This window comes from Oncorhynchus clarkii, chromosome 26, assembly GCF_045791955.1.
Source record: "Oncorhynchus clarkii lewisi isolate Uvic-CL-2024 chromosome 26, UVic_Ocla_1.0, whole genome shotgun sequence".
Lineage (NCBI taxonomy): Eukaryota > Metazoa > Chordata > Actinopteri > Salmoniformes > Salmonidae > Oncorhynchus > Oncorhynchus clarkii.
The window spans coordinates 39,756,505-39,774,710 of NC_092172.1; the positions used below are offsets into that span (position 1 = coordinate 39,756,505).

Genomic DNA, 18,206 nt, shown 5'->3' on the forward strand with positions numbered 1-18,206 from the left:
GAGCCAATTGGAAGCTGGGGATGATTCGGTGGACAATTTAGCCTCCACAGTCTGGAGGCAGTAAGTATGTATAAGGCTGTGTGTGTGTGTGTGTGTGTGTGTGTGTGTGTGTGTGTGTGTGTGTGTGTGTGTGTATAATATGTATGTCATTGGGTTATCAACACTTCATACTCTGACATATAATAGCAGCAGTACAAAACACAAAGCCCAACAGAGAAGCCCACCAAATTATTTTTAAAGAAAGCAATTTACAGTAATACTCCAGGTGCCTGACTCTGTGGGGGAAAAAGCCTCTGTGCATGTTTGACGGTCAAAGTGGTTTGTGTTTTACATGAACCAAAAGTGTTTAGGGTAGAGGTGACATAGGACACAACAGATATTACAGGCCCTATTTCCCCTTAGGGCAGTGCCCTGTGTTCCTACAGATATCCACACACGCTGGGTCCCCTTGCTGTCCCCAGTCTGGGAGCAGGAACAACTAGGTTCTCTCTCCATCTGCTGTGTACAACACATTAACATTTGAAGGCACTGGTCTGGGATTCACATGCAGAACAGACAGACAGACAGACAGACAGATGAACAGACAGACAGATCGACAGACAGACGGCCAGACAGACGGCCAGACAGACAGACGGCCAGACAGACAGACGGACAGACAGCCAGACAGACAGACAGATGGCCAGACAGACAGACGGCCGGACAGACAGACAGACGGCCAGACAGACAGACGGCCAGACAGACAGACGGCCAGACAGACAGACAGACGGCCAGACAGACAGACGGCCAGATGGACAGACAGAGGAGATGCAGGATCAACAGACAGACAGACAGACAGACAGACAGACAGACGGCCAGACAGACAGACAGACGGCCAGACAGACAGACGGCCAGACAGACAGACGGCCAGACAGACAGACAGACGGCCAGACAGACAGACAGATGGCCAGACAGACAGACAGATGGCCAGACAGACAGACAGACGGCCAGACAGACAGACAGACGGCCAGACAGACAGACAGACGGCCAGACAGACGGCCAGACAGACAGACAGACGGCCAGACAGACAGACAGACGGCCAGAGGAGATGCAGGATCAACAGACAGACAGATGGACAGACAGAGGAGATGCGGGATTAACAGACACAGTGTGAATGGAAGAAAACAAACACACTGACAGACAAGACAATGAAACCTCAGCATCTACAGATGTAGGATTTTCATTTGATCAGCCTGTTGCAGGACAAATTTCCTGCAGTGCAGCATATTTAAAAACTTGTATTGTATTTTGAGGTTTAAAAAGGCTTCTGAAGTTTGTAATTTTCACTTCGAAATTTCAGACTTGATTTTTTTCCTTTACGAAAAAAATGTATCAACCCCCTAGAACAATGTTGATACATCATCATCTACATAATAGTTCATATTTGCTGTTGCTGATTATTTTCCTGCTGTAGCAAACTGGCTCAAATTAAGATCCTTCATCTGTAGCAGTCAGTAAGTCTGGTCGTGCACCAAAACACAATGTCTGACTGACAGACAGGTTACTAAACCCTAAACCCTGTGAGAAGAAGAGAGACACCAAGCCTGTACGTGTGTGTGTGTGTGTGTGTGTGTGTGTGTGTCTTGGTCAGTGGTGATAATGTGACAATGACACCAGAGGGCAGAGAGAGATGCCAGAGTGATTCCTATAGGCTCGCCATCCACTCCCCAGGCTCCACCTGGAGGTCCTCTGATCTCCCCACTGAACCTCATTAAGCAGCTGATTGGATAAGCTCAGCCACACTGTCCTTGTCTTTCAAGAAACAACAGGAGGACAACAGGATCCTGAACAACAACTAGACAAGTCAGGAACTAAGCCTACTGTACTTCAGCCAATCAAGTGATTTAGATGCCAAGTAATACCCTGGAGGTCAGGTGTAAAATGTAGTCTAGTGTTTGAGGTGATCATTACAGTGTGGGTTAAAGTTGGCAGACAACGTGTAACTGTTGCTGAGGATGTGTCAGTGTTACGGATACAGGTATCCTGTGTCTGTGTGTATCCTGTGTGTTTCTTTTCTCTCCTTCTCCCCTCACAGGTGAAAATCATCACTCCCCAATCAGTCAACAATCAACCCATCAATCAGAAGACACACCTCCTCCTGTTTCCTACCCTATCACAGTTCCTTCCCCATGGTTTAAAAACCCCATCATTTGTTTGTTCAGGAGCTCAATCTTTGTAATGGCATGTTGGTAGATAGCTGTTCTTGGTAGATTTCAGGAGAGCTCAATCTTTGTAATGCCATGTTGATAGATAGCTGTTCTTTGTAGATTTCAGGAGAGCTTAATCTTTGTAATGCCATGTTGGTAGATAGCTGTTCTTTGTAGATGTCAGGAGAGCTAAAATCTTTGTAATGACATGTTGGTAGATCTCTGCTCTTGATAGATTTCAGTAGCTCAATCTTTGTAAATGCCATGTATGTAGATCTCGCTCTTTGTGTAATAATTAACCTCTTCTTTTGTTTGAGCACCTCCAAATCACTTTGTCATCTCCTGTGAGTATTGTTTTTGTTTATGGTGTTTGCTGGTGGGAAAAGGGGAAACCAAGACAAGTCGCCCATGGGCATACACTACCCGTAGGTAAACTTTGTTAAAAACACTAGTTAGAACTGGGTGGACCACCCACTGTATTTTTGGTTAGTTAGTTAGCTGTTGTTGAAATAGGCTAGTCTAGCTTAGGGGTGTTTTTGCATATTGTTTCTTTCCTTGGGTCCAGCTCAGCCCCTTTTCCTGCTCCCCCCCCCATTACCGTGTGTTTATAATAAACCCTGAGTTTGACGGTATTATTTCGGTTGTCGTGGTTATTTCGTTCACTTTTACTTTGTCACTATTATAATTTACATGAGTTATGTTACGGGTCTCACTACCATTCCCCCCTAGACTGTCGGGCCAAAAGAGATTCGTAACATAAGTGGAGCCTCATCCGGGATATGTCTTTACTGACACCCATGCCGCTCATGTAGATTGTTGTAGTGGTATAGTTCAGTGTTGAGCGTCATAGCTGAAGTAGCATTAGTGTTTGCTATTTTCGTTGGCTCTTGTGAAGTAGTGTAAGATGGCTACTTTTGATTTGAAGTCCTTTTTGGATAACCCTTCGTGGGAGGTTTTTGACAAATGTCGTAGAGTTGATTTAGTGACCTTGGCTGACCATTATTCAGTATCGTTTTCGCAGAGTTTAGTTAAGGCGGAGGTTAAACAGCTAGTATTAAATGTATTGTTGGAAGAGCAAGTGCTTGTGTTACCGCTGCCTGAGTCTACTAACCCTGTAGGGGATGTAACTGCTCCTATAAGCCCATTGGTATCTGATAATGAGGGTGAGGCTAAAACACCAGCCACATTGTCCCATTTTGATCCACTCTCCCCACTGTCAAACGGTGATGCCAGAAGGGATGTCTGTTTAGCACAGTTCCAACTAGAGGTGGAAGAGAGAGCCCAAATTAGGCGAGAGACTCTCCAGTTGGAGATGTGTAAAATTGAGGCAGAAAGAGAACAGCGGCATTTGGAGATGGGTAAAATTGAGGCAGAAAAAGAACGAGAACAACGGCAGATGATGTGTAAAATTGAGGCAGAAAGAGAACAGCGGCAGATGACGTTTAAAATGCGCCAGATGGAACTGGAGGCAGAGACAGCGAGGCTAGCCTTCGTTCCTACTGTGCCTGTTTGTGAGCCGTCCCCACCTGCTGTGTCCTCAAACACGTTTGACATTAGTAGGCAGATAGCCTTAGTACCTTTGTTCAGAGAGTCGGAGGTTGACTCCTATTTTTGTGTATTTGAGCGTATAGCCGTAGCATTGAAGTGGCCTGAAGAGGTATGGTGCCTATTACTTCAGTGTAAATTAACTGGTAAAGCCCAAGAGGTTTTGTCAGCGCTACCTCTGGAGGACAGTTTGAATTATGAAGTGGTCAAAGCTACTGTTCTTCGTGCCTATGAGCTTGTGCCTGAGGCATACCGACAGAGATTTAGGTCTCATAGAAAGTCTTCTAGTAAGACTTATGTGGAATTTGCTAGAGACAAGGGAAATCTGTTTGATAAATGGCATGCTGCTAGTAAGGTAACTGATTTCAACTCTCTCCGGGAGTTAATCTTGTTGGAAGAGTTTAAAAATTGCTTACCCGAACGCATTGTAGTTTACCTAAATGAACAGAAAGTATCCTCCCTGGCAGAAGCGTCTGTGTTGGCAGACGAGTTTGTGTTGACGCACAAGAGTGTGTTTTCGGCTCAAACTGAGAGTAGAACCACTGAGTTTCCTACTTTTAGCCCTAGTCGGCCAGCAGTAGTATATCAAGCACGCCAGAAGAATGAGCGTTCCTGTTTCTATTGTCATAAAGTGGGACATATGATTAATGATTGCTTCCTGCTTAAACGCAAACGAGGGATGCCTCTTCGTGCCAAGCCACCAACAGGTGTTGCTCTAATTCGTACGGTTGTGAGGTCTGCAACAAAACAGGTGCCTCAGGGTAACTGTAGTTTGAAAGACTCAGTCCCCGACCGCAGTTATGAACCATTCATTTCCGATGGGTTTGTGTCCCTAACGAATGACGAAGCGTCTCAGCGTCCGGTTAAAATCCTTAGAGATACTGGTGCGGCGCAGTCGTTTATATTGTCTGATGTGTTGCCCTTATCTGACGATACATACTGTGGTTCCAGTGTGTTAGTGCAGGGTATTGAAATGGGTTTTGTCCCAGTGCCGTTGCACTTTGTGAAAGTACACTCTGAGTTAATCAGTGGAATATTCAGAGTGGGGGTACGTCCTATGTTGCCAGTGAAAGGTGTGACCTTTATAATGGGTAACGATATTGCCGGAGGAAAGGTAGTACCCGTATTGGAAGTATTGGATAAAAGTGACCACTCTCTCTCGAATGAGTTGGCACAGAGTTATCCACATGTGTTCCCCGCTTGTGCTGTCACTCGTGCTCAGGCACTACAAGAGGGTGACGTGATAGATTTGTCGAACACTGTTCTGTTCAAAGAGGATGATCAAGAGGATGGATTGTGTGATACCTCTGAGAAGTTGATCACCTCTGACAAACAGCCCAGGAAAGAATTAAAGAACGTTGAACTTATTGCTGATGCAATACAGTTACCAGTTACTCGTGAGCAGCTGATTGCTAACCAAAAGGTTGACAACAAGCTTGCTAAATGTTTTTCTAGTGTTGTCTCGTTAGAAGAGGTGAAGAAGAAGAATGTGGCTTACTTCATTGATGGTAATCTCCTCATGCGTAAATGGAAATCCCATGTTGACGCGGGTGGAGATTGGAATGCTGTTTACCAAATAGTGATTCCTACAGCCTTTCGACAAAATGTGTTATCCCTTGCTCATGATCACCAGTGGTCTGGTCATTTAGGAATTACAAAGACGTATGATCGGATCCTTCGACATTTCTTTTGGCCAGGTTTAAAACAAGATGTGGCTCAGTTCTGTCGGACATGCCACACCTGTCAGATAACAGGAAAACCAAATCAGGTTATTCCTCCTGCTCCTCTTTGTCCAATACCTGTCATAGGTGGACCATTTGAGCATGTGGTGGTTGATTGTGTCGGACCGTTACCGAAGACAAAATCGGGTAACCAGTTTTTGTCTCGTGTGTGAAAATGTTTTCTGTATGTTTTGCAAGGTTGTTGCTTTGTTGTGAGTATTCATTGAAATACTGTAGTCGCAACCCCTAGGGTTGCTCTTTTAAGGGTGGGAGTGTTACGGATACAGGTATCCTGTGTCTGTGTGTATCCTGTGTGTTTCTTTTCTCTCCTTCTCCCCTCACAGGTGAAAATCATCACTCCCCAATCAGTCAACAATCAACCCATCAATCAGAAGACACACCTCCTCCTGTTTCCTACCCTATCACAGTTCCTTCCCCATGGTTTAAAAACCCCATCATTTGTTTGTTCAGGAGCTCAATCTTTGTAATGGCATGTTGGTAGATAGCTGTTCTTGGTAGATTTCAGGAGAGCTCAATCTTTGTAATGCCATGTTGATAGATAGCTGTTCTTTGTAGATTTCAGGAGAGCTTAATCTTTGTAATGCCATGTTGGTAGATAGCTGTTCTTTGTAGATTTCAGGAGAGCTCAATCTTTGTAATGCCATGTTGATAGATAGCTGTTCTTTGTAGATTTCAGGAGAGCTTAATCTTTGTAATGCCATGTTGGTAGATAGCTGTTCTTTGTAGATGTCAGGAGAGCTAAAATCTTTGTAATGACATGTTGGTAGATCTCTGCTCTTGATAGATTTCAGTAGCTCAATCTTTGTAAATGCCATGTATGTAGATCTCGCTCTTTGTGTAATAATTAACCTCTTCTTTTGTTTGAGCACCTCCAAATCACTTTGTCATCTCCTGTGAGTATTGTTTTTGTTTATGGTGTTTGCTGGTGGGAAAAGGGGAAACCAAGACAAGTCGCCCATGGGCATACACTACCCGTAGGTAAACTTTGTTAAAAACACTAGTTAGAACTGGGTGGACCACCCACTGTATTTTTGGTTAGTTAGTTAGCTGTTGTTGAAATAGGCTAGTCTAGCTTAGGGGTGTTTTTGCATATTGTTTCTTTCCTTGGGTCCAGCTCAGCCCCTTTTCCTGCCCCCCCCCCCCATTACCGTGTGTTTATAATAAACCCTGAGTTTGACGGTATTATTTCGGTTGTCGTGGTTATTTCGTTCACTTTTACTTTGTCACTATTATAATTTACATGAGTTATGTTACGGGTCTCACTACCATTCCCCCCTAGACTGTCGGGCCAAAAGAGATTCGTAACAGTCAGCCTTCGACCAGGTTCATCTGTGGCTGAGCTACCGTACATCACTGTTTGGTGTAAGGCTACTGCATATATTAGACATGCACAGCCTGATAGGAACCAACTCCATCTATGTAAACAGTCAGGTTTAATGTACAGCCTGACTACTTCCGGCGCCTACTTCCGTTTGCCGACAGAGATGGCCGCCTCGCTTCGCGTTCCTAGGAAACTATGCAGTTTTTTGTTTTTTTACGTGTTATTTCTTACATTAGTACCCCAGGTCATCTTAGGTTTCATCACATACAGTCGAGAAGAACTACTGAATATAAGATCAGCGTCAACTCACCATCAGTACGACCAAGAATACGCTTTTCGCGACGCGGATCCTGTGCTCTGCCTTACAAACAGGACAACGGAGTGGATCCCATGCAGCGACCCAAAAAAACGACTCCGAAAAAGAGGGAAACGAGGCGGTCTTCTGGTCAGACTCCGGAGACGGGCACACCGCGCACCACTCCCTAGCATTCTTCTTGCCAATGTCCAGTCTCTTGACAACAAGGTTGATGAAATCCGAGCAAGGGTAGCATTCCAGAGGGACATCAGAGACTGTAACGTTCTTTGCTTCACGGAAACGTGGCTTACTGGAGAGACGCTATCCGAAGCGGTGCAGCCAACAGGTTTCTCCACGCATCGCGCAGACAGGAAAAAACATCTTTCTGGTAAAAAGAGGGGCGGGGGCGTATGCCTTATGACTAACGTGACATGGTGTGATGAAAGAAACATACAAGAACTCAAATCCTTCTGTTCACCTGATTTAGAATTCCTCACAATCAAATGTAGACCGCATTATCTACCAAGAGAATTCTCTTCGATTATAATCACAGCCGTATATATCCCCCCCCAAGCAGACACATCGTTGGCTCTGAATGAACTTTATTTGACTCTTTGCAAACTGGAAACCATTTATCCGGAGGCTGCATTCATTGTAGCTGGGGATTTTAACAAGGCTAATCTGAAAACAAGACTCCCCAAATTTTATCAGCATATCGATTGCGCAACCAGGGGTGGAAAGACCTTGGATCATTGTTACTCTAACTTCCGCGACGCATATAAGGCCCTGCCCCGCCCCCCTTTCGGAAAAGCTGACCACGACTCCATTCTGTTGATCCCTGCCTACAGACAGAAACTAAAACAAGAGGCTCCCACGCTGAGGTCTGTCCAACGCTGGTCCGACCAAGCTGACTCCACACTCCAAGACTGCTTCCATCACGTGGACTGGGACATGTTTCGTATTGCGTCAGACAACAACATTGACGAATACGCTGATTCGGTGTGCGAGTTCATTAGAACGTGCGTTGAAGATGTCGTTCCCATAGCAACGATTAAAACATTCCCTAACCAGAAACCGTGGATTGATGGCAGCATTCGTGTGAAACTGAAAGCGCGAACCACTGCTTTTAATCAGGGCAAGGTGTCTGGTAACATGACCGAATACAAACAGTGCAGCTATTCCCTCCGCAAGGCTATCAAACAAGCTAAGCGTCAGTACAGAGACAAAGTAGAATCTCAATTCAACGGCTCAGACACAAGAGGCATGTGGCAGGGTCTACAGTCAATCACGGACTACAGGAAGAAATCCAGCCCAGTCACGGACCAGGATGTCCTGCTCCCAGGCAGACTAAATAACTTTTTTGCCCGCTTTGAGGACAATACAGTGCCACTGACACGGCCTGCAACGGAAACTTGCGGTCTCTCCTTCACTGCAGCCGAGGTGAGTAAGACATTTAAACGTGTTAACCCTCGCAAGGCTGCAGGCCCAGACGGCATCCCCAGCCGCGCCCTCAGAGCATGCGCAGACCAGCTGGCCGGTGTGTTTACGGACATATTCAATCAATCCCTATACCAGTCTGCTGTTCCCACATGCTTCAAGAGGGCCACCATTGTTCCTGTTCCCAAGAAAGCTAAGGTAACTGAGCTAAACGACTACCGCCCCGTAGCACTCACTTCCGTCATCATGAAGTGCTTTGAGAGACTAGTCAAGGACCATATCACCTCCACCCTACCTGACACCCTAGACCCACTCCAATTTGCTTACCGCCCAAATAGGTCCACAGACGATGCAATCTCAACCACACTGCACACTGCCCTAACCCATCTGGACAAGAGGAATACCTATGTGAGAATGCTGTTCATTGACTACAGCTCGGCATTCAACACCATAGTACCCTCCAAGCTCGTCATCAAGCTCGAGACCCTGGGTCTCGACCCCGCCCTGTGCAACTGGGTACTGGACTTCCTGACGGGCCGCCCCCAGGTGGTGAGGGTAGGCAACAACATCTCCTCCCCGCTGATCCTCAACACTGGGGCCCCACAAGGGTGCGTTCTGAGCCCTCTCCTGTACTCCCTGTTCACCCACGACTGCGTGGCCACGCACGCCTCCAACTCAATCATCAAGTTTGCGGACGACACAACAGTGGTAGGCTTGATTACCAACAACGACGAGACGGCCTACAGGGAGGAGGTGAGGGCCCTCGGAGTGTGGTGTCAGGAAAATAACCTCACACTCAACGTCAACAAAACTAAGGAGATGATTGTGGACTTCAGGAAACAGCAGAGGGAACACCCCCCTATCCACATCGATGGAACAGTAGTGGAGAGGGTAGCAAGTTTTAAGTTCCTCGGCATACACATCACAGACAAACTGAATTGGTCCACTCACACAGACAGCATCGTGAAGAAGGCGCAGCAGCGCCTCTTCAACCTCAGGAGGCTGAAGAAATTCGGCTTGTCACCAAAAGCACTCACAAACTTCTACAGATGCACAATCGAGAGCATCCTGGCGGGCTGTATCACCGCCTGGTACGGCAACTGCTCCGCCCTCAACCGTAAGGCTCTCCAGAGGGTAGTGAGGTCTGCACAACGCATCACCGGGGGCAAACTACCTGCCCTCCAGGACACCTACACCACCCGATGTCACAGGAAGGCCATAAAGATCATCAAGGACATCAACCACCCGAGCCACTGCCTGTTCACCCCGCTATCATCCAGAAGGCGAGGTCAGTACAGGTGCATCAAAGCTGGGACCGAGAGACTGAAAAACAGCTTCTATCTCAAGGCTATCAGACTGTTAAACAGCCACCACTAACATTGAGTGGCTGCTGCCAACACACTGACACTGACTCAACTCCAGCCACTTTAACAATGGGAATTGATGGGAAATGATGTAAATATATCACTAGCCACTTTAAACAATGCTACCTTATATAATGTTACTTACCCTACATTATTCATCTCATATGCATACGTATATACTGTACTCTATATCATCGACTGTATCCTTATGTAATACATGTATCACTAGCCACTTTAACTATGCCACTTTGTTTACATACTCATCTCATATGTATATACTGTACTCGATACCATCTACTGTATCTGCCTATGCTGCTCTGTACCATCACTCATTCATATATCCTTATGTACATATTCTTTATCCCCTCACACTGTGTACAAGACAGTAGTTTTGGAATTGTTAGTTAGATTACTTGTTGGTTATTACTGCATTGTCGGAACTAGAAGCACAAGCATTTCGCTACACTCGCATTAACATCTGCTAACCATGTGTATGTGACAAATAAAATTTGATTTGATTTGAGATAGGAACCAACTCCATCTATGTAAACAGTCAGGTTTAATGTACAGCCTGATAGGAACCAACTCCATCTATGTAAACAGTCAGGTTTAATGTACAGCCTGATAGGAACCAACTCCATCTATGTAAACAGTCAGGTTTAATGTACAGCCTGATAGGAACCAACTCCATCTATGTAAACAGTCAGGTAAAATGTACAGCCTGATAGGAACCAACTCCATCTATGTAAACAGTCAGGTTTAATGTACAGCCTGATAGGAACCAACTCCATCTATGTAAACAGTCAGGTTTAATGTACAGCCTGATAGGAACCAACTCCATCTATGTAAACAGTCAGGTTTAATGTACAGCCTGATAGGAACCAACTCCATCTATGTAAACAGTCAGGTTTAATGTACAGCCTGATAGGAACCAACTCCATCTATGTAAACAGTCAGGTTTAATGTACAGCCTGATAGGAACCAACTCCATCTATGTAAACAGTCAGGTAAAATGTACAGCCTGATAGGAACCAACTCCATCTATGTAAACAGTCAGGTGAAATGTACAACCTGATAGGAACCAACTCCATCTATGTAAACAGTCAGGTTTAATGTACAGCCTGATAGGAACCAACTCCATCTATGTAAACAGTCAGGTAAAATGTACAGCCTGATAGGAACCAACTCCATCTATGTAAACAGTCAGGTTTAATGTACAGCCTGATAGGAACCAACTCCATCTATGTAAACAGTCAGGTTTAATGTACAGCCTGATAGGAACCAACTCCATCTATGTAAACAGTCAGGTAAAATGTACAGCCTGATAGGAACCAACTCCATCTATGTAAACAGTCAGGTGAAATGTACAAACTGATAGGAACCAACTCCATCTATGTAAACAGTCAGGTTTAATGTACAGCCTGATAGGAACCAACTCCATCTATGTAAACAGTCAGGTAAAATGTACAGCCTGATAGGAACCAACTCCATCTATGTAAACAGTCAGGTTTAATGTACAGCCTGATAGGAACCAACTCCATCTATGTAAACAGTCAGGTAAAATGTACAGCCTGATAGGAACCAACTCCATCTATGTAAACAGTCAGGTTTAATGTACAGCCTGATAGGAACCAACTCCATCCATGTAAACAGTCAGGTTTAATGTACAGCCTGATAGGAACCAACTCCATCTATGTAAACAGTCAGGTTTAATGTACAGCCTGATAGGAACCAACTCCATCTATGTAAACAGTCAGGTTTAATGTACAGCCTGATAGGAACCAACTCCATCTATGTAAACAGTCAGGTAAAATGTACAGCCTGATAGGAACCAACTCCATCTATGTAAACAGTCAGGTTTAATGTACAGCCTGATAGGAACCAACTCCATCTATGTAAACAGTCAGGTAAAATGTACAGCCTGATAGGAACCAACTCCATCTATGTAAACAGTCAGGTTTAATGTACAGCCTGATAGGAACCAACTCCATCTATGTAAACAGTCAGGTTTAATGTACAGCCTGATAGGAACCAACTCCATCTATGTAAACAGTCAGGTAAAATGTACAGCCTGATAGGAACCAACTCCATCTATGTAAACAGTCAGGTTTAATGTACAGCCTGATAGGAACCAACTCCATCTATGTAAACAGTCAGATAAAATGTACAGCCTGAAAGGAACCAACTCCATCTATGTAAACAGTCAGGTTTAATGTACAGCCTGATAGGAACCAACTCCATCCATGTAAACAGTCAGGTTTAATGTACAGCCTGATAGGAACCAACTCCATCTATGTAAACAGTCAGGTGAAATGTACAGCCTGATAGGAACCAACTCCATCTATGTAAACAGTCAGGTTTAATGTACAGCCTGATAGGAACCAACTCCATCTATGTAAACAGTCAGGTTTAATGTACAGCCTGATAGGAACCAACTCCATCTATGTAAACAGTCAGGTTTAATGTACAGCCTGATAGGAACCAACTCCATCTATGTAAACAGTCAGGTTTAATGTACAGCCTGATAGGAACCAACTCCATCTATGTAAACAGTCAGGTTTAATGTACAGCCTGATAGGAACCAACTCCATCTATGTAAACAGTCAGGTAAAATGTACAGCCTGATAGGAACCAACTCCATCTATGTAAACAGTCAGGTGAAATGTACAGCCCGAGTACAATATTTGAGGTGCTGCCTTGTTTGCATGTTGATAAAAATACGAACAGAAAACATAACAAAACCAAAACTAACATGAACAATTGGACAGGCGGAGAAAACAATGAGATCAGCAGTTTCTCTCCCGACCAGAAAAACAATCTGCCACAGAACCGGATGGATTTTCTGCTGAGCTCAATTGACTGAGAAGTTGTCGGAGGTTTGCAATATTGGCTTTCCTCAGCCCAGCGGAACAATTTCCCAAGCCGAGCGAATAGCCAGTCGCTTTCTCCCTCAACTATAAGAGATAGTTAATGAAACAACCTCACCACAATAAAACGACCAAAGAAACGTGAAGAAAACAACAGGAAAAAGCCTGAACTCGACTGTTAAAGAAATAAACAGGATTTGCTCAGGATGAAATTTACGAGGAGCTCTGACAGAGACGACAGAAGCACAGCCTCTCTCTCCGTCAAGTCAAGGTTAGAGAAGTGATCAATATCACTATCTCAATAAAACAGTTCAATAACAGGAGATGAAGAGGAGGACAGAGAAGAGGAGGAGGAGAGGAGGACAGAGAAGAGAAGGAGAGGAGGACAGAGAAGAGAAGGAGAGGAGGACAGAGAAGAGAAGGACAGAGAAGAGAAGGAGGACAGAGAAGAGGAGGACAGAGAAGAGAAGGAGGACAGAGAAGAGAAGGAGGACAGAGAAGAGAAGGAGGACAGAGAAGAGAAGGAGGAGAGGAGAACAGAAGAGAAGGAGGAGAGGAGGACAGAGAAGAGGAGGACAGAGAGGTGGACAGAGAGGTGGAGGACAGAGAAGAGGAGGAGAGGAGGACAGAGAAGAGAAGGACAGAGAAGAGAAGGAGGAGAGGAGGACAGAGAGGTGGAGGACAGAGAAGAGAAGGAGGAGAGGAGGACAGAGAAGGAGGACAGAGAAGAGAATGAGGACAGAGAAGGAGGACAGAGAAGAGAAGGAGGACAGAGAAGAGAAGGAGGAGAGGAGGACAGAGAAGAGAAGGAGAGGAGGACAGAGAAGAGAAGGAGGAGAGGAGGACAGAGAAGAGAAGGAGGACAGAGAAGAGAAGGAGGACAGAGAAGAGAAGGAGGACAGAGAAGAGAAGGAGGAGAGGAGAACAGAAGAGAAGGAGGAGAGGACAGAAGAGAAGGGGGAGAGGAGGACAGAGAAGGAGGACAGAGAAGAGAAGGAGGACAGAAAGGGGAAGGAGGACAGAGAAGAGAAGGAGGACAGAGAAGAGAAGGAGGACAGAGAAGAGAAGGAGGACAGAGAAGAGAAGGAGGACAGAGAAGAGAAGGAGGACAGAGAAGAGAAGGAGGACAGAGAGAGAGAAGGAGGAGAGGAGGACAGAGAAGAGAAGGAGGACAGAGAAGAGAAGGAGGAGAGGAGGACAGAGAAGGAGGAGGAGGAGATGAAGGGAGGAGGAGGACAGAGAAGAGAAGGAGGAGATGAAGGGAGGAGGAGGACAGAGAAGAGGAGGAGGAGATGAAGGGAGGAGGAGGACAGAGAAGAGGAGGAGGAGATGAAGGGAGGAGGAGGACAGAGAAGAGGAGGAGGAGATGAAGGGAGGAGGAGGACAGAGAGGAGGAGGAGATGAAGGGAGGAGGAGGACAGAGAAGATGAGGAGGAGATGAAGGGAGGAGGAGGACAGAGAAGATGAGGAGGAGATTAAGGGAGGAGGAGGACAGAGAAGAGAAGGAGGAGATGAAGGGAGGAGGAGGACAGAGAAGAGGAGGAGGAGATGAAGGGAGGAGGAGGACAGAGAAGAGGAGGAGGAGATGAAGGGAGGAGGAGGACAGAGAAGAGAAGGAGGAGATGAAGGGAGGAGGAGGACAGGGAAGAGAAGTGGAGGAGGAGAGGAGGAGGAGAGGATGACAGAGAAGAGGAGGAGGAGAGGAGGACAGAGAAGAGGAGGAGGAGAGGAGGACAGAGAAGAGAAGGAGGAGAGGAGGACAGAGAAGAGAAGGAGAGTTATAAGGGGGGGAAAGATTTGAGTGTGACGAACCAAATGCCCCAGTGACTGTGTGTGTGTGTGTGTGTGTGTGTGTGTGTGTGTGTTGACAACACATCAGTCAGGTGATTTGGGAGGAGAGTCTTCTCTCCAGGTAACATGCTGTATGGTCCAGAGGGACAATCACTCTCATACCAGATCAATACCACATACGTTTGGCAACCTTCACATCGTAAAGAAAATACATAAATAAATTGAATCGCCACTCGCGCCCCAGACACTAACCAGCCTGATGGATTTCAGAGGGACACCAGAGATTAACAGACAGAGAGAGATCCAGACAGACAGACAGAGACAGAGAGAGAGAGAGAGAGAGAGAGAAAGAGAGAGAGAAAAAGAGAGAGATCGATAGATATGGTGAGAAAATAAGAACAGAGAAATAGGGTGAAAGAGAGAGAGAAAAAAAAGAGAAAGTTAGTAGTTGTAAAAGTCTGGATTGTAACATGGATTGTATATGTGAGGGGGTGAGTGACACTTTAATGAAGTCAAGTGGTAACCCAAATCATGTTGTTAAAGGCCAGGTTCTACCCTTCACTGAGAAGCCCATACTCCCACCACGTCTCTTCTCTCTACCCTTCACTGAGAAGCCCATACTCCCACCACGTCTCTTCTCTCTACCCTTCACTGAGAAGCCCATACTCCCACCACATCTCTTCTCTCTACCCTTCACTGAGAAGCCCATACTCCAACCATGTCTCTTCTCTCTACCCTTCACTGAGAAGCCCATACTCCCACCATGTCTCTTCTCTCTACCCTTCACTGAGAAGCCCATACTCCCACCACGTCTCTTCTCTCTACCCTTCACTGAGAAGCCCATACTCCCACCACGTCTCTTCTCTCTACCCTTCACTGAGAAGCCCATACTCCCACCACATCTCTTCTCTCTACCCTTCACTGAGAAGCCCATACTCCCACCACATCTCTTCTCTCTACCCTTCACTGAGAAGCCCATACTCCCACCACGTCTCTTCTCTCTACCCTTCACTGAGAAGCCCATACTCCCACCACGTCTCTTCTCTCTACCCTTCACTGAGAAGCCCATACTCCCACCACATCTCTTCTCTCTACCCTTCACTGAGAAGCCCATACTCCCACCACGTCTCTTCTCTCTACCCTTCACTGAGAAGCCCATACTCCCACCACATCTCTTCTCTCTACCCTTCACTGAGAAGCCCATACTCCCACCACATCTCTTCTCTCTACCCTTCACTGAGAAGCCCATACTCCCACCACGTCTCTTCTCTCTACCCTTCACTGAGAAGCCCATACTCCCACCACGTCTCTTCTCTCTACCCTTCACTGAGAAGCCCATACTCCCACCACATCTCTTCTCTCTACCCTTCACTGAGAAGCCCATACTCCCACCACGTCTCTTCTCTCTACCCTTCACTGAGAAGCCCATACTCCCACCACGTCTCTTCTCTCTACCCTTCACTGAGAAGCCCATACTCCCACCACATCTCTTCTCTCTACCCTTCACTGAGAAGCCCATACTCCCACCACGTCTCTTCTCTCTACCCTTCACTGAGAAGCCCATACTCCCACCACATCTCTTCTCTCTACCCTTCACTGAGAAGCCCATACTCCAACCATGTCTCTTCTCTCTACCCTTCACTGAGAAGCCCATACTCCCACCATGTCTCTTCTCTCTACCCTTCACTGAGAAGCCCATACTCCCACCACGTCTCTTCTCTCTACCCTTCACTGAGAAGCCCATACTCCCACCACGTCTCTTCTCTCTACCCTTCACTGAGAAGCCCATACTCCCACCACATCTCTTCTCTCTACCCTTCACTGAGAAGCCCATACTCCCACCACATCTCTTCTCTCTACCCTTCACTGAGAAGCCCATACTCCCACCACATCTCTTCTCTCTACCCTTCACTGAGAAGCCCATACTCCCACCACATCTCTTCTCTCTACCCTTCACTGAGAAGCCCATACTCCCACCACGCCTCTTCTCTCTACCCTTCACTGAGAAGCCCATACTCCCACCACGTCTCTTCTCTCTACCCTTCACTGAGAAGCCCATACTCCCACCACGTCTCTTCTCTCTACCCTTCACTGAGAAGCCCATACTCCCACCACGTCTCTTCTCTCTACCCTTCACTGAGAAGCCCATACTCCCACCACATCTCTTCTCTCTACCCTTCACTGAGAAGCCCATACTCCCACCACATCTCTTCTCTCTACCCTTCACTGAGAAGCCCATACTCCCACCACATCTCTTCTCTCTACCCTTCACTGAGAAGCCCATACTCCAACCATGTCTCTTCTCTCTACCCTTCACTGAGAAGCCCATACTCCCACCATGTCTCTTCTCTCTACCCTTCACTGAGAAGCCCATACTCCCACCACGTCTCTTCTCTCTACCCTTCACTGAGAAGCCCATACTCCCACCACGTCTCTTCTCTCTACCCTTCACTGAGAAGCCCATACTCCCACCACATCTCTTCTCTCTACCCTTCACTGAGAAGTCCATACTCCCACCACATCTCTTCTCTCTACCCTTCACTGAGAAGCCCATACTCCCACCACATCTCTTCTCTCTCCCCTTCACTGAGAAGCCCATACTCCCACCACATCTCTTCTCTCTACCCTTCACTGAGAAGCCCATACTCCCACCACGTCTCTTCTCTCTACCCTTCACTGAGAAGCCCATACTCCCACCACGTCTCTTCTCTCTACCCTTCACTGAGAAGCCCATACTCCCACCACATCTCTTCTCTCTACCCTTCACTGAGAAGCCCATACTCCCACCACATCTCTTCTCTCTACCCTTCACTGAGAAGCCCATACTCCCACCACGTCTCTTCTCTCTACCCTTCACTGAGAAGCCCATACTCCCACCACATCTCTTCTCTCTACCCTTCACTGAGAAGCCCATACTCCCACCACATCTCTTCTCTCTACCCTTCACTGAGAAGCCCATACTCCCACCACATCTCTTCTCTCTACCCTTCACTGAGAAGCCCATACTCCCACCACATCTCTTCTCTCTACCCTTCACTGAGAAGCCCATACTCCCACCACATCTCTTCTCTCTACCCTTCACTGAGAAGCCCATACTCCCACCACGTCTCTTCTCTCTACCCTTCACTGAGAAGCCCATACTCCCACCACATCTCTTCTCTCTACCCTTCACTGAGAAGCCCATACTCCCACCACATCTCTTCTCTCTACCCTTCACTGAGAAGCCCATACTCCCACCACATCTCTTCTCTCTACCCTTCACTGAGAAGCCCATACTCCCACCACATCTCTTCTCTCTACCCTTCACTGAGAAGCCCATACTCCCACCACGTCTCTTCTCTCTACCCTTCACTGAGAAGCCCATACTCCCACCACGTCTCTTCTCTCTACCCTTCACTGAGAAGCCCATACTCCCACCATGTCTCTTCTCTCAACACCATTCTTATTGTTATACCTACCAGTGTTGGCACGAAGGCCGACAGTAAAGTACAGACAGGCACCTACTTGTACACGGTCCCTCCGTTTCCATGGCCAAGCTGCTCCTGGTATTGTATGTCTTGGCCATTGATCTATAGAGGCACAAACAGAGATCAATACTAATAGGATAGGAGATAGAAGATAGAGATGTCAATGGAGATTTAGAAAGGGAGGGAGGGAGGCG

General features: G+C 46.6%; 1 protein-coding gene across 1 annotated transcript in view; it reads right to left on the reverse strand.

Annotated features, from left to right (window-relative positions):
* Positions 1–18,206, reverse strand: part of LOC139384674 (dual specificity mitogen-activated protein kinase kinase 5-like) — a 145,175-nt gene that overhangs the window by 98,870 nt on the left and 28,099 nt on the right. Inside the window, exon 8 of the mRNA XM_071129496.1 lies at positions 18,050–18,114. Coding sequence (XP_070985597.1) covers positions 18,050–18,114 — 65 coding nt within the window. The remainder of the gene's footprint in view (positions 1–18,049; positions 18,115–18,206) is intronic.